The sequence below is a fragment of the Canis lupus genome, chromosome 27 (genome assembly GCF_011100685.1).
Source record: "Canis lupus familiaris isolate Mischka breed German Shepherd chromosome 27, alternate assembly UU_Cfam_GSD_1.0, whole genome shotgun sequence".
NCBI lineage: Eukaryota > Metazoa > Chordata > Mammalia > Carnivora > Canidae > Canis > Canis lupus.
Genome location: NC_049248.1, coordinates 2,757,197 through 2,775,114, shown reverse-complemented (window position 1 = coordinate 2,775,114; position 17,918 = coordinate 2,757,197). Strand labels below are relative to the sequence as shown.

At 34.7% G+C, this 17,918-nt stretch overlaps 1 protein-coding gene across 22 annotated transcripts in view; it reads left to right on the top strand.

Annotated features, from left to right (window-relative positions):
• Positions 1–17,918, top strand: part of ERC1 (ELKS/RAB6-interacting/CAST family member 1) — a 539,792-nt gene that overhangs the window by 263,225 nt on the left and 258,649 nt on the right. For 21 of the 22 annotated variants that reach the window (XR_005379702.1, XR_005379703.1, XR_005379704.1 and 18 more), the window contains one exon: positions 15,650–15,810. Coding sequence is in view for 19 of the 22 variants with exons in the window: in XM_038576363.1 (XP_038432291.1) it covers positions 15,650–15,810 (161 nt within the window). In the remaining 3 variants the exon portion in view is untranslated. Of the gene's footprint in view, positions 1–15,649; positions 15,811–17,697; positions 17,890–17,918 lie in introns of those variants that run through there. The other variant, XM_038576369.1, reaches the window with a different exon arrangement.

The following is a 17,918-nucleotide window of genomic DNA, read 5'->3' as shown; positions in this document are numbered from 1 at the left end:
AATGCAAATATGAGGGATTAAAAATTTCCATTAAAGTGCCTGTAAACTTACATTGTTGAAAACCTAAGGGAAGAGTATGAAGCTGTTTTATTCAAATTGTTCATTTGATCTTAGAAAAGCAGCTCAAATTCTAATGCTTTGTTCTCTGTAACTTTATGCTAGTCAGGGGATTGCTGTTCTCTGTGATGAAAAGAAATTAATGTTTTTTCCATATGAAATGGCCAAATGATTACAATTACAAAGGAAATTTCTTCTCAAAAGCTGGACAGCTTGTACAACTCTCCTAGCATGTACTTTAGCCTGATGTCTTGACTTCCTAGAGATTCCCCCCCTCAAAATTTTTTTTTAGAAGAGAATTTGCTAGAGCTCAAAGTTCAAGGGAAGTCTTGTCTTTCCACCTCTGTTTATATTTCCCTGAATTACTTGTTTGTCACAAACTTTAATGAGATATAAAGAGCTTTCAAACCCAGATGCAGAAGAGTGTAAAATTATGGTTACCACATCTTTGTTACTGATGCTAGAGAAAGAAAATGTGATGTTACTTAGATTATTTCTATCCTTTTCTAGAGAAGAGCCATGGAGTGTATGTGAACCCAGGCAATTACTAAATTTTTGTTTTACTTGATTCTGGTATGAACTGCTTGGTGGCTGAAGTAAGCAAATTATAGGAGATCTTAATCAAGTAACACTCTTCTGAAAAAAGAAACGAACGGGGATCCCTGGGTGGCGCAGCGGTTTAGCGCCTGCCTTTGGCCCAGGGCGCGATCCTGCAGACCTGGGATCGAATCCCACGTCGGGCTCCCGGTGCATGGAGCCTGCTTCTCCCTCTGCCTGTGTCTCTGCCTCTCTCTCTCTGTGTGTGTGACTATCATAAAAAAAAAAAAAAAAAGAAAGAAAGAGAGAGAGAGAGAAAGAAAGGAAGAAAGGAAGGAAGGAAGGAAGGAAGGAAGGAAGGAAGGAAGAAACAAAAAAAACTGGTTTTGAGTGCTTTAATTCAGATTTTTAGTTTTTAGTTTTGATGCTTTGTTACCAAAAAATCACCTAAGTGGAATGGGCAGTGAGAAAAACATTAGCCCTTCCTAAAGATGCTTTCCAGCCTCAGTGACTCAAATGATGAGATTCATAGTAGCAGGAAAACATTTGCTTTGCTTTGAAAATGTGCACCCACATTTTATTGTTGTCTGATTTTTAAAGCCCCGCTTAGGAATGATGAGGCTTTTTTATAGGATTTATCTACCCAAGCCCTCTAGGTTGATAAAGAAAAAAGAAAAATTGAGATGGCTTGATCTTTCCATTGTTTTGTTTCCACTCTTTAAACTTTTGAAAACAATGAAATCTTGCCATTTGCAACAACATGGATGGACCTAGAAGGTATTATGCTGTGTGAAATAAGTCAGAGAAAGACAAATACTATATGATTTTACTTATATGTGGAATATAAAAAAAGAACATGATCAAAGAAAACAGGAAGAGACTTATAGAGAACAGACTATTGGTTATTAGAGTAGAGAAGATTTGGGGGATGGGTGAAATAGATGAAGGGGATTAAGAGGTACAAACATCCAGTTATAAAATAAATTAGTCAAAAAAATAAATAAAATAAATTAGTCATGGGGATGTAATATACAGCATATGGAATATGACAGATGGTAACTAGACATATTGTGGGGATCATTTCATAATGTATAAAGATATTAAATCACCATGATGTACACCTCAAACTAAAAGGGTATTGTATATCAATTATAATTCAATTAAAAAAATTTATCTTCAGCTAAAGATTTGTTACCACAGCATAATATTACTAGAAACTTAAAGGCAGTTGCTGATGAAAAAACACAGCCAGTCAATGTGCATTTACATTGTAAGACATCTTCTACAAGTCAGTCTTAACTGTAGATTCTTATAAACCATATGCTTTTATAGCAATACCCAACATCATTAAGTGCCCAGTGGGAATGTGAGCTATGAGGGATGGTAAAAACATTTTGTAAATTGCTTACCAGTGGAGCACTTTAATTATTTAAAGTCTCATTGCTAATTTTATTTACATTCACAAACCTTTGACAATGTTTACTTATTAGGTAAATGGGACACTACTTAAAAGGTCAAGAAATCAGGGCACCTGGGTGGCCCAATCAGTAGAGCATCTGTCTTCAGCTCAGGTTATGATTCCCAGGTCCTGGGATTGAGCCCCATGTCAGGTGCCCTGCTCAGTAGAGCCTGCTTCTCCCTTTTCTCTGTGCTTATGTTCTCTCTTGCTATCTGTGTCTCTCTCAAATAAATAAATAAAAAAGTCAGGAAATCTAATGTGTCTCAAAGTTGAATTGGAGAAATGTGTTTTCTTTGGTTTCTTTGGTTTCTTTCTCAGTGCTATATATATGTGACTCCGACTCATATTTGGGTTCTTCATTAAATCAGGAGGAAAAGAAAGCAGTAGTATCTTACAATTCCTAAGTTGAATATACTGCCGAGTTCCGTGGTATCTGTTAACATTAAGTTACTTCAGGACTGACTTATAATATCTTATTTTCAATAAACAAAACAGTAAATTAAATCAATCCTATCATATAAGTCATATGCATTAAGAAAATAATTATTAATTCTTACTTTGGTAACATCTTTGTTTCGAAGTCATGGTACAATGGGACCAGTGCCCACCCTTTTCAAAGAATCTAGTAGAGTTAATTTTACTGCACTTTTCATTCTAAATTTCATTAGACTTCATCCAGAAAATAAGCCCCCAATCATCTGTACCACATCATTATCCCTATCTGTTCAGTACTTTCTTGGCTCAGAATATTCTCCTTATTCCTTCTACATCTTCCTACTTTGTGATCACAGATTCATTTGTCTTAATCCCCTTTATTTCACCCATATGCCCACCCACCTCTCCTCTGGTAACCATCAGTTGGTTCTCTGTATTGAAGAGTTTGTTTCTTTGTCTCTTTTGTGTTTGTTCATTTTTGTTTGTTTGTTTGTTTCTTGAATTTCACATATTAGTGAAATCATGCCATATTTGAACTTCTCTTTTTCTTCTTGAACAAGCTTTCACCTTCTTTGCCTGAAGTATAATTTGGCCTTTCCTTTATGACTTCCAGCAACTCTTTCTGGTGACAAATACAACTTTCTTCTGAACCACAGGGTTAGAGGTGGGACTTTCAGCCTTCTTGTTTTCTTTTATACCTTCAGACTATTAATATATGACATTCTTATGAGAACCCCTACTTCTTCAAGTCTCATGCCATTCAGATAGAGCAATGAAGGTCTTCATTAAAGATTGTTATCCCATTGACTTTAGAATCTGCATGGATTAATTCATTTGTTACCTTGTTCTTTCGGTTTCTTGACCTTTGTCTCCATTGACTTTCTTCATCCCATATTTGGCATTCTAAATTTTGTTGTAATCTAGCCTACCTCCACATTCACTCATTATATTATCTTCCTCTTTAAACACAACTGCAGGGATCCCTGGGTGGCTCAGCGGTTTAGCTCCTGCCTTTGGCCCAGGGCGTGATCCTGGAGTTCCAGGATCAAGTCCCACATCAGGATCCCTGCATGGAGCCTGCTTCTCCCTCTGCCTGTTTCTTTGTCTCTCTTTCTGTGTCTCTGATGAATAAATAAATAAAATCTTAAAAAACACACACACACAACTGCATATTATTTTAGCATTCTTGTTCATTTGAACTATCTTTCCATGTCATTTGAACCTCTTTTTCTCCTTTTGCTTCATCCTAATCCATTAGCCCTGTCTTTCCTTCCCTCTGTAGTCCCTATCTTTGTTTCTCTCTTTGTTCAGCTTAGAATCCTTGTTCCATTATTTTAGTAATTCTAATTTTCACATTCTGAATCCTCTTGCTCCTTTATTTAGTCAGATCCCTTTGGTATCTTCCTATTGTATTTGCAATAAAAGCCCAAATCTCTCATACGGCCTATAAAGATCCTTCTACATCTAGCCCCTTTCTCCCTTTCCTACCACATTTGCATCCTTCTCCTTGTTCTCAGGGCTTGTATCTTTTATCTTCTCACTTTATTTTCCCTCTTTAGGGCTATTATACAAGTCAGAATGCCCCTTTCCTCCCCATCTGCTTCTTACTTTCTTGGGGAAACTCTCCAGGCCCCCAAAACAGATCAAAGCCTCATGTTACTCTCATGGCATTATGTACATTCTACATAGCACTATACACAGTTTATAATTAAATATTTATGAATTTTATTAATGACTATTTTTATATGGACTGAAAGCTCAAGAGCTATAGAGAACTATTTCTGTTTTGTTTCTGTTATATCTTCAGTGCTTACACATAATACCTAGCACAGGGTAGGAATTAATATTTAGGGAGTAGGAGAAAAGGGAGAGAAAGGAAAGATGGAAAGATGCAAAATTGGGATGGGAACACTCCACAGGGTGACTTATTAGATATAATTGTGGAAAGCTGTTGTGGAATACTGACATACTCTAGCAAAGCCACATTAACTCTGAATACAGTGGCGTCTCACTGCCTAGGTTGCAATCCTGATTCTATCCTCTCTAGATATTATGACCTTGAATAAGGCACTTCAACCCTCCAAACCTGTATTGTCTTCTGTAAAAGTGAAATAATAATAATACCTAATATCCAGCCTCATAGGATCATTTTGAGCATTTAACAAATGATACCTGTAAAGTGCTTTGAACAAAGTATTCAAACAAGGTAAGTTGCTATTGTGTTGTTACTATTGTTATAATAGCTATAGCTATTTTCTATTCATAAAATGCTGTATGATTGGCGTATATCTTGTCAAAGAATTACCATGTGTTGACAAAAATAGCATAATGGGAAAAGAGAATATTTCTAGTATAAATACTAGGATACATGTTTTAGAAATTCCATAAATTTAAATTCTCAGTAGTGTTGTGTGATACCTAAAGGAGTTTGTTGGGAGAGGACAGTAGAAGGTATGTATGTGTGTAAGTACTCACTAATACTTCAAAAATGCTCAACTCAGGAACATGGCAATTTTTTTTAAATTTTGGTAATTATATAACAGAGTGGTTCCTAATCTAGAATTTCTTTGAAATCAAAAGAACTAGTGGACTTCTCAAATGAAAATCTGACTTCTATGATGAATGCTTTACCTCCAGGTAATCTTCCCTTTGTACACTTCTTTTTTTTTCTAATCATTTTATTCCTTTGGAGGCTTATGCTTCTTACCCCCCTAAGAAACTGTAACAAGATTTTCCATAAGCATCTTGGCAACTACAAAAAAGTATTTTGTTCTCGATTGGGGAACAGAAGAAGGTGGGAAACTTGAAAACACATTCTTGCCAGCACCTGAAGCACCTAATTGCTTTGCTTTCTTAAGGAAAATGGGTCTGTGGTAAAGTCATAATTTGTTCCTCCTTATTCTGAGTAAAAGTTTATTAGCTTATGATTTAAGCAAACCATCTGGTCCTGCTGGCAATGCACACTATCAAGCCCTGTGCTTTCTCTTAATATGTTACTGGAGGTAGTTAAGTTGCATACTTGAATCCAGCTCTGGCCTGGGCTTTTTTTGTCTTGAAACATATGTTTCTGAAGATCATACTGTGACCTGGAGCACATTTTTAAATGGTGGAGAATTTCTTCATTGTTTAATGTGTAATATATCTCTTCGTTTCTTCTCCTCAACTTTCATTACCTCCATCTCTCAGTGACTATACCTAAAATTGTAATAACTGCTGTGTGGTAGGCATGTGATGGAATAGATTATCCAAATGGAGATAGTTGGATGTGTTTGCTGGGGTTGTAGAAAAGTAACAGAGTATTTCAGTTTGACCTTGAAACTGTTTCCCTGGCTAGAGCCCAAGCACAAATGAGATAGTTATTTGGAAATCCTGGCCTGTGGTACCATTCTAGCCTTAAATACAAAAAGGCTTTAAAACTTACTTGGGGGATCCCTGGGTGGCGCAGCGCTTTGGCGCCTGCCTTTGGCCCAGGGCGCGATCCTGGAGACCCGGGATCAAATCCCATGTCGGGCTCCCGGTGCATGGAGCCTGCTTCTTGCTCTGCCTATATCTCTGCCTCTCTCTCTCTCTCTCTCTCTCTCTCTCTCTGTGACTATCATAAATAAATAAAAATTAAAAAAAAATTAAAATTAAAAAAATAAAACTTATTTGGTTGTATGTATAATCTGAGGTAGGAATACCTTGAGTATCTGGCACTAAAATGGATGGAAAAATAAGGCAATTGTGAAGAAAATTAAATTTTACTAACAGCAAAATCCTGTAAGTAGAAGTATAGAATGAAAGTTAAAACATGTCTGTCAACACAGAAGACTAGATGTTAGGAAAATAATTTCCACAGAAACAATTGAAGAGTGTTAATGAAATATGTATCATAAGTTGGAAAGAAAATAAATTATCAGGAGATGAATAGACAGGGAATTCAAATATAGGTACTTAATGAGCTGTTAAACTTGAACAGTAGCTGTTAAACTTGAACATCTTAGAAGAAAAAAGGTCCATGGCAGCCCAAGATGGAGAATCTAATGGACAACCAACTTCCCCAACCTTTTTATTTTATTTTATTTATTATTATTATTTTTAATGGAGCTCAACACAAGGCCTGGACTCATGATCAAGCCCCTGAGCTGAGAGCAAGAGTCTGATGCTTAATGAACAGAACCACCCAGGCACCCCTTCTCACCCTATTTAAAAGAGACTCACAATGCCCAAAATTGGTCCTTTGAAAAATTAAGAAAATTGACTGGCCTTTGGTCATACTAAAAAAAAAAAAGTCGTCACAGTGAACAATGTTTGAAGCGATACAGGACTTATAACTACAAGTCCTATAAGTATTAAAAAGATACAAGAATATTTTGCCAGTACATATCAAATATAGACTAAATGAGCAAATGCAAAAAAAAAAATTTAACAGTACTAGCTAAATCTGAAAAAGAAAACTTGAAAAAATTTTGTCAGTAATAATTTTTTTCCTACAGATTTCAAGCCTAGAGAGTTACAATGGTGATTTTGTAATAAATGTAAAAGGAACAAATAATCTTAGTCTTACAGAAACAATTCCAGAAAGTAAAAAAGAGGAAATAATCACCAACATATTTTATAAGATAAGCATAACTTCATATTAAAACTTGAAAAGTTGTGGTACCTGGGTGGCTTAGCAGTTGAGCGTCTACCTTTGGCTCAGGTCGTGATCCTGGGGTCTTGGGATCAGGTCCCATATCAGGCTCCCTACAGGGAGCCTGCTTCTCCCTCCATCTATGTCTCTGTGTCTTTGATGAATAAATAAATAAAATCTTTAAAACAAAACAAAACTTGACAAAGTTAATACAGGAAAGGTAAAGTTTAGGTCTATCTCAACCATGAACATAAATGCAAAAATTCCTAAATAAAATATTGCCAATTTAAAGTTAGTGTGTATGCGGGATCCCTAGATGGCTTAGCAGCCTTCACTGCCTTCAGCCCAGGGCGTGATCCTGGAGTCCGGAGATCGAATCCCATGTCAGGCTCCCTGCATGGAGCCTGCTTCTCCCTCTGCCTATGTCTCTGCCCCTCCCCCCCCGCCCCCCAATGAATAAATGACTAAAAAATAAATAAATAAATAAATAAATAAAGTTAGCGTATATGAAAGAGAAAAATAAGCATGAAGACATTTGTTTTTGGCCTATTCCAGGAGTCAAGATTGATGTCTTTAAGAAATTCATTACTATAGTCTGCAACATTAAAAGGTAGTAGGGAAAAATTTTTTTTAAATGATAGGGAAAAAGTCATATCATCTCAATAAATGTAGAAACTTTAATTTTTTTAATTGGCAAGAAGGAATTTTTTTGAAGTTTTTATTTAAATTACGGTTAATTAACTACAGTGTAATATTAGTTTCAGGTGTATAATATAATGATTCAACACCGATACATCACCTACTGAGCCCCATCTCCCCCCAACCCCTACCCTATTCGGTAACCCATCAGTTTGTTCTCTGTAGTTAAGAGGCTCTTTCCTGGTTTTCCTCTCTCTCTCTTTTTTTTTCCCCCTTTGCTTGCTTGTTTTTTTTTCCTTAAATTCTGCATATGAGTGAAACCACATGTCTTTCTCTATTTTACTCAGCATAATACTCTCTAGCTCTATCCATTTAGCTGCAAATGGCAAGATTTCATTCTTTTTTATGATTGAATAATCTGTTGTGTGCACATGTGTCTGTGTATGTTTATACACATGTATACACACACCACATCTTCTTAATCCGTTCATCAGTTGGTGGACACTTGGGCTCTTTCTATAATTTAATTTGGCTATTGTAGATAATGCTGCTATAAACATTGGGGTTCATGTGTCCCTTTGAATTAGTATTTTTGTATTATTTGGGTAAATATCTAGTAGTGCAGTTGCTGGATCATCTATTTTTAACTTTTTTAAGAAACTCCATACTGTTTTCCAGAATGGCTGCACCAGTTTGCATTCCCACCAGTAGTACAAGAGGGTTCCCCTTTGTCCACATCCTTGCCAACACCAGTTTCTTGTATACTGATTTTTACCATTCTAAGAGATGTAAGGTGATATGTCATTGTAATTTTGAATTGCCTTTCCTTTATGATAAGTGATGAATAGAATCTTTTCATGTGTCTGTTGGCCATCTATATGTCTTTTTAAAAAAATTTTTTAAAGATTTTTTATTTATTCATGAGAGACACAGAGAGAAAGGCAGAGGCATAGGCAGAGGGAGAAGCAGGCTCCCTGTGGGGAGCCCAATGCGGGACTCAATCCCATGACCCTGAGATCCTGACCTGAGCCAAAGGCAGCTGCTCAACCCCTGAGCCACCCAGGCATCCCCATCTATATGTCTTCTTTGGGACAATATCTAAGAAGGAAATTTCCTTATCCTGATAAAGAATATCTATTAAAAATTATACTACTTGTGCACCTAGGTGGTGAAGTCATTTGAGCATCTGATTCTTGGCTTTCACTCAGGTCGTGATCTCAGGGTCAGGAGATTGAGACTCACATCAGTCTCCATGTTTAGCATGGAATCTGTTTGAGATTCTCTCTTCCTCGCCCCTCCCAGTTAGGCTTGCTCTCTCTCAAATAAACACATAAATCTTTTTTTAAAAAGTTATACTACTTACAGATAAAACTGTTAAAGCAATTCTTTTAGGATGAAAAATAAAATAGAATACATGCTGTCATTATTTCTGTTCAACATTGTGGTAGACTGAAGCAGTGCAGACTATGGTAGACTTAGTAAATATTTTTTGCAAAAATTCAAAAATAGCAAAGATTCTTTTGAAAAGAGAAGATTTGTTCTACTAGATATAAAGCTATAACAATTAAGACAGTGTAGTTTTTTAAGAATAGGCAAACTAGTGGATTATAATAGAAAGCACAGACACTTACCCATGCTTATGAAGATACTTGATGAATGTCAAAGGTTAGGATAGAATGGATTTTTAATAAATTATACTGAGATATTGGATGTTCTTCTGGGGAAAAATGAAATTGGCTCCCTACCTCACACGATACACAAAAAAGCAATTCCAGGTAGTTAAAGATCAGATGTCAAACACAATACTTAACAAACTCTTAGATAGCTTTTCAGTCAGGTATTATATAACAACTACAAAATATCAGTAAACTGTGATGGTTAATTTTATGTGTCAACTTCCCTGGCAACAGGGTGCCCAGATACTTGGTCAGACTTTATTTTAGGTGTTTTTGTGAGGGTGTTTTGGATGAGATTAACATTTAAATCAATGAGATTAACATTTGAATCAATCACATTGCTTTCTGTAAGGTGAGTGGCCCTCATCCTGTTCATTTCAGGCTTTCCAGTCAGTTGATTCCTCTTCCCTGACTATAAGAGTAAATCCTGACTGTGTTTGAAGTGGGATGTTGGCTTTTGCCTGCTTTTGGATTCTAACTGGAATACTGGCTCTTCCTGAGTCTTGAGTCGGCCAATCTTTGAACCAGAACTTCACTATTGCCTCTCTTGGGTCTTGAACATGCCCATTCAGTTTACAGGCCTTGGCACCTGTCAGATTCCATAATCACATGAGCCAGCTACTTATATAAAACACACACACACACACACACACACACACAAAAAACACACACATATATGAAACATATATGTATTTTATAATCTATATTGTGCATTATATATTATATATAGTTTCTTATAAAATGTACATTTAACATATGTAATATGTTTTATATGTTAATATAATTGCTATATGAGGTTATATTAATATAATTAGTTGTATTAATTTAACAGTATTATATATTTGTTATTTATTGGTTAGGTTTCCCGAGAGAAACAAAACCAATTGAGTATATATTGAATACAGTGTGTATGTGTGTGCTATGTGTTTGCATATACATGCGTATACAGGTATACCTTGGAGACCTTGCCAGTTTGGTTCCAGACCACTACAATAAATCGAATATGGCAATAAAGTGAGTCAAATGAATTTTTTGGTTTCCGTGTATGTGTGTGTTATGTTTACACTATATTGTAGTTTATTAGGTGTGCAATAGCATTATGTCTAAAAAAAACAATGTACATGCCTTAATTAAAAAATATTTTATTGCTAAAAAATGCTGACTAGCATCTGAGCTTTCAGCAAGTTGTAATATTTTTGCTGGTGGAGATTCTTCCATGTTGATGGCTGTGACTGGTCTGGGTTGTGGTTGCTGAAAGTGGGGGTGGCTGTGACAATTTCTTCTGTGTGTGTGTTTTCTGACAAGTATTTAAGACCTCTATTAATAGGTGCTTGCCGTTTGTTGACTTTTTAAAAAAAAAATCAAGTTGTAAACTTTTATTCCAAATAAAAATGAGGCTTTTAAAAATCTCAACTTGACGAGATATGAAAAAATTTAAAGACCTTTCAAGGTGTATTAAGAAAAAGGAGGCTTCTTTTAAAACATATTTATTGTTACTAAAAAGATATGTCTTTAAAAAAAAAAAGATATGTCTTTAGCCAAAAGTAATAAAAACCCCATGTTCCATAAATAGTGAGTCTTTATAGGGATTACATTAAACCTGTAGATCACTTTGGACTTTCAATCTGTGAAGATGATGTTTTGCCATTTATTTAAATCTTTGTTAATTTCTTTCAGTAATCTTACAATTTTTTAGTATACATGTTATGTATTTTTTAAATTAAATTTATACCTAGCTATTTCTTTATTTTTGATGCTATTTTAAATGGAATTATTTTCTTAGTTTCATTTTTGGAATGTGCTTTGCTTGTGTATTGACAGTTGATTTTGTATATTGACCTTATATCATGCAACCTTTGTATACTTGTTGATTATAATTTTTTTAGTAGATTTCTTAGCGTTTTTCACTATATAAAATCATGTCATTTTCAATTAGGTAAAGTTTTGTCTTCCTTTCCAGTGTGGATACCTTTTAACTTTTTGTATATTCTAATTTTCCTGGCTATTGCTTCTGGTACAATATTAAGTAAACATGGTGAGAAGGGACATTCTAATCTTGTTCTTGGTGCTGGTCTTAGAAGGAAAGTATTCCATCTTTCATCATTAAAGATTATATTAGCTGTGGGTTTTTCATAAATGCCCTTTATAACGTTGAGAACATTTTTCTTTTTCTCTACTTTCTTGACTGTTTCTATCATGAAAGTTTGTTGGAAATATATTTTTATGTATTAAACAAACCTTGCAGTCTTAGGATAAATCTCAATTTTTTAATCTCCCTCTGTTTGATTTTCTAGTATTTATTTGTTCCTATAATCAGAAGGAATATTCCTGTATAATTTCCTTTTTTTCTTTCTCGTGATATATTTTTTCTGGTTTTGTTATCAGGCTTTCTGCATTGTGATCCTTGTTTGCCACGATTCCCATTTCTCTTGCTTTCTGGCATAAATTGTTCAAAGTTCATCTTTTGTACATTTCTTCCCCTACATCTGGAATGAGCTCTGTTTTTAAGAAGCCCATTCACTTTAGTAGGAAACTATAATCTGGGTGCTGAGGTGCTCAAAGTTGTTGGCTCTCATTGCTTTTAACTCCTATGTAGTGAGTATGTAGGTGATGTTTTCCTTTTGGTTCTTGAATATATACATAGGGTAGGCCCTTTTTTTACATGCACGAAAAATCATAATGTTGGATGAAATAAGGTCAGAAGATTCCATTTATACAATGTTCATAAACTGATAGAATGAAAGTTATTTATTTTGGAATATATGTATCAAAGGCAAAAACAAAGAAGTGGAAGGAAGGGTTTAAGTAACAAATTTAGAATGGTGATGACCTATCAAGGTGTACTGAGGGCATACAATTGGATAATTGCACTCAAAAAGCTTATGGTTAGTGAGTATATAGATGTGTGGATTGTTCTTGGTTCTGGAATATATACATATTCCTTTTATATATATGTACTATTTCACATTGCTTATTTATGAAATTTAAAAGTATGTATATATTACATTGCTTATTTATGAAATTTAAAAGTATGTATAATAGGAAGCATTGTGAAATTATCTTTCCTACAATTTGTAAGTAGACTTTAATTTCTGGTCTTGGGCTTCTGGATGCAGTTGAGCATCTGACTTTTGGTTTTGGCTCAGGTCATGATCTCAGGGTTATGAGATCAAGCCCTGTGTTGGGCTCAGTGCTCAGCAGGGAGTCTACTAGAGATTCTCTCTCTCTCCCTCTGCTCCTCCTTTTCTTTTGCATGCTGTCTCTTCCCCTCCCTCTAAAAATAAATAATCCTTAAAAAATAGATTATTTCTGATCGTTTGCTGAGTAGACCAAAAGTGCCTTCCTACCATGCCTATTAAAGTCCTTCTGCAATTTATAGTGCTTAGTTGAATATCCATTTTGATAAAAATGAATTTTGACCATTACACTATATTTATTCAGTTGTATTTATATTGTAGATCTAAATGTGAAATGAGTTATTAAATAAAAGATTTAGAAGAATAGGATATTTCCATGACTTTGTGGTAGACAAAAAAATTTTCTTATCTAGTATACAAGAAGCTCTAATCATAAAAGAAATAGAAATGAAAAAACTAGTTAGCCCACTAAAATTAATAAAAGCTTCCCTAGTTTTTAACTTAAAAAATTAAAATGTGGATGGATCTTGAAGGTATCATGCTAAGTGAAAGAAGTTAAGAGAAAGACGAATAATGTATGATGTTACTTATATATGGAATCTAAGACAAAACAAAACAAATAAAAACTCATAGAAAAAGAGATCAGTCTTATTACCAGACGTAAGGGGTGGGTCATGTGGGATTTGGAGGAAGGTGGTCAAAAAGTACAAACTTCCAGTTACAAGATAAGTAGTAGGCAACTGTAGTAGTAGGCAACCGTAACAATAGTGCTCTGTGGTATAGGAATGTTGTTAAGAGAGCATATCCTAAGATTTGCCATCAAAAGAAGGAAATCGGGTTTTTCTCTTCATTCTTTTTATTGTGTTTGTGGGAGAAGATGCATGTTAGCTGACCCTATGGTAGTAATCATTTCACAATATGTGTAACTCTAACTATTGTACTGTACACCTTAAAATTACACAGTAATGTATGTCAGTTATTTCTTGGTAAAACTAGAAAAAAAAAATTTTCATTCCTATTGTCGAAAGTGCCTTCAGTAAATTTTGTTATTTTCACACAGTCTACACAGTTAAGAGAATTGTAGAACTATAATTATACCCAACAAGGCTCTCACGGATATAACACTGAGTGAAGAAAAGCTGTACTTCAAATTATATACTATGTAATTCCATTTGTACGAAGTTAAATAGGAGAAACTAATGTAGAATGCTAGAGTAATGTGTAACTCTTCATCTGGGAAGGGGATTTGAGATGCGTTTCTTGGGGACTTTAATGTTTCATTTATTGGTCTGTGTTCTCATTACATTGGTGTGTTCAACTTAGAGAAAATTATTTAAGTGGCACATTTATCATTTGTGTATTTTTCTGTGTTTATGTTGTATTTCAATAAAACATTCACCAAAAATTTTAGATGTATACATGTATATATAAAGTGGGCTTCCTTTTGTTGTAGAAAAAGGAGGAATAAGTTATTTATACATGCTTGCTTAAGTATGTATAGAATATGAAATAATTAATTAATTAATTAATTAATATCTATGTTATGTAAGAAACTGATACCATAACTTGCTTGAGGTAGTGAAAAAAAAGTTGGGAGGGAGATTTTTTTTTGAGATTTAAGATGAGTTCATAAAAGATGGGCATAATCCCATATTCTATTAGAGCTTTTATAAATGATGCTGTCCATTACTGATTTCGTGTTATAACAGCATACCTTGGTATATCATTTCAACTTAGTTTTAAATAAGATTTTACATGAATTAAACTGATTAAAATGGAATCATACTTATTTGCAGTTTTCGAAGGGGTGGGTAGTGATACATGTTTAATAAGTAAAGCTTGTAAATATGTGAATACATATCCAAGGAGAGCTGTATAATAATATATACTCTCATAGCAGTGTTCTCACAGCTATTAACGGAGAACATTAACTGGATCACTTCTGAAAAGATACACAAAGTAAAGTGATTTAGGTGCCAAAACACTAAATGTATCTGTTTATTATCAGTGTTTAACAGCTGTTCCCAATCAACATGGAAGCTTTGGTTAGGTCTAAGGTGCTAACATTCTGGGATCTATTAACAACTCTGATTTTTGTTCTATTGCATTTTTGTTTCTAAATTGTTCTCAGTTTTAGTATCATACAGATTGGTTTTATTTATGTAGAAGTCATTGAATGGCAAATCCCTCGTCTCTTCCTCTGAAAAAGCTTGTTGTCACCAAAATTACCTTTTGGCAAGCAGCAACCTGATGTAAGCTCTTGTGAAAGGTTCAGTTGGCTGGTTGATTACCTGGTTCAGATTGGTTTTGGTATTAACACATTTTTGCCAACATATATTTTGCTTCAGAATTAAAATGAATATGTTTATTTAAGTAATTCTAGTTTGAACACCACCTAGAATAAGTGGAAGTGACTGATGAAGTACATACTGTGTTCTCTTCGTTCCTTGTGTTTTTGAGTTCTGTTTCCTTTCCCTCAGAATTTTTTTCAAGTCTTTTCTCTCTCCTCTCTATGAGGTCATGTTAACTCTACCTACCTGGCTTTAGAACAAGAAACTATCTGATTGAATTTTAGCTGTTTTCTCCAAAAAAAATTCTTTTTAATGGTGTAAACAGAAAAATCTTTGGATGAATGAAAATTACTTCTTTGTGTTTATGTTGAATGTTATTAGTCAAGTTTATGTTTTTTATTTCCTAAAATCCTTATAGAGATATTTACTATGATTTTGTTCCTTATGTTTTTATGTGTGTTATGTTGTTATTTCCATGGAAATTTGTCAACCATTTCCAAATAAATTCTCTAAAAGGGGCAGACTATAGCAAAGTGTGACTTCTTGAACTGATGCCCTTCATGCACTTGTGTTTATCAACAAGGAAATGAAGTTCTTTTTGGCATAACCTGAGAAGAATTATAGTGGTGGGAAGGCCATTTTATTTCTTTATCTGGTGTATTGTCTTGATATATATGTTTGATCCAGCAAGAAGAGTACAGGATTTTTGATGTGTGTATGCGCTTTTAATCTTTGCCCATTACCTAGCTCCTCTGTCTTTAATTGATCAAAATGCTCAGTTTTTCTCTTTTCTATACTTATCATAGGTGGAGGAATTACTGATGGCCATGGAGAAAGTAAAGCAAGAACTGGAGTCCATGAAAGCAAAGCTGTCCTCCACTCAACAGTCTCTAGCAGAAAAGGAAACTCATTTGACCAATCTTCGGGCAGAGAGAAGGAAACACTTAGAGGAAGTTCTGGAGATGAAGTAAGTGTTTATAATCTTATTTTTTAAGCATGTGCTTAGTAGAAAATCTTTTTCTCATTGTTTTTATCATCTGACCCAGTTTATTATCACCAAAACATTTAGCTTAATTTTAATGCAGATTTGTATTTCTCACTCCTTAGAACAAATTTGGAACAAATTCTGGTCAAATAGAATTATTTTTGCCTCTTTATTGAATTTTGAAATCCAAGTGAGGGAGAGTTTGTGTGAGTGTGTGTGTGTGTGTGTGTGTGTGTGTGTGTGTATAACTATATCCAATTGCATCTCTGAAATTTTTAAAATCTTATGGAAAGTTCAGCCATATTGTTGAGCTTAGTGAGGGACATGACTGTTGGTCCTGAGACCGTGTGATAGCGAGGCACTTTTTTTAAAGCATTTTTTCTTATAAACACTTCAAAGGTATGCAAAAGTAGAGAGAGTAGTATAATGAGACCCTATGTACATATTCCCCATATGTAACAATTAATGTTTTGCTACACTCTCTAGTCAGTTTTTACAAATTGTCAATATTAGTAGAAGCTTGCTGTACATCATTTTCCCACTAGTCCCACATCTTGTAGCTCCCTGAGATAATCTGTTGTGAGCATATGCAGGTCAGCTAGTCCATAATAGATGCTGCTTTTTCTTTATTGTGGCACCATGCCCAGCTCTCAACCCTACATAATTATCCTGCCTCAGGTTTTATGAAGACAGATTTATCCTGGGATAGCTCAGTGACCCTTCTTTACTTTAGCAGTTATCTATATTTTTGTTGTCTTTTCTTCAGTTTCAGAAGAAATATTCTCTCTCCATCATAAGGCTAGCTTCTGATCTCTACCACATATTTGAAGCACAGGTCCTCTTCTCTGCAATCTTCATCTGTTAGTTTTCTCTCATATAATCTCTGCTCACTTTCTATTAGTTTCTTCTCTGCATAAATACTGAGTCTCTCTGACTTAGAATAACCAGACTTCTCAGCTCAGGTAGTGCTTCAGGCTAACATCACCTTTTCTTTTCTACTGCTTTGAACTATCAATAAATGTTGAGTTCCCAGATTACAGACTAGAAGAGGATCTTGCCATGATACCTTAGTGTGAGTTGTTTTCATGGCACATGTGATATCCTGACAGCTACCTAAGAACAGAGGAAGGAAGCAGTTGTTGAGTTGTCACCTGCATGTATAGATTATTAGGCCACAGTGCAAGGTTAAGAGATTCTAACCTTTTGGAAAAGCATTACAGATGATCTACTCTTGGAAGTGATGAGTATGTGAAGCCAGAAATAAATTTATATGCTGGAAAAATAGGGAGAAATTAGTGTTCTGAGTATCATCAGGATAAAATTTGTTAATATGTGCAGTTAGTGAAAGAGGTGTAAGACAAGTTTTTTGTCACTGGTAGGTGAAATTAAAAGCTTGATATTTTGGAAATGGAGTAGTAGAGTTAACTTTTGAGTGATAAAGCAAAATTATTTGAATGGGAGAGGTCTGGGAACCATTCCTAAAACACGGTAGGGGACAGAGCTGAGAAGCAAATTAAATCAGAGCCCAGAGGATTTAAGAAAATGGAAGAAGGATGGATATCATGTTGTGGAAAATAAAGTATCCCCATGTGATGTTCTGAAGCAGAAACAGGCCTCCCTCACTAAAGTCACAGTATTGATAAGTTTTGTTTTGTTTTCTCCATGCACCAATATTTTGATTTTTACCTGTCACATCTTTCCTGCTAAGTACAAGTATCTGTGTATAACAGAATAGTGCTGTATTTGTGTGGGAATTTTCCTTTATCGTTAGAACTTTGGGAAGATATGGAAGAAGTTTTAAACGAATGCTTGACTTCAAGCCATGGAAAGGGAGTTGTGTGTAATTGTTTTTCCTTTTTGGTATCACAGTGCTACACTCTATTGGGACTTCCCTTTCCAACCAGGTCAGAGATTACATTTCTGAAGACTACTACAATTAGCAAAACTATTTTTGGTGACATCAAGCACTCACACAAGGCATGGGATAAATTATTCAAGTATGTAAGAGAAATTTGTAAGTAGTGTAGAAATTTAGTAAATATTAAACGAAAGTTTTAGAAATAAAGTGCTAAAATCTGGCTCTGATAGAT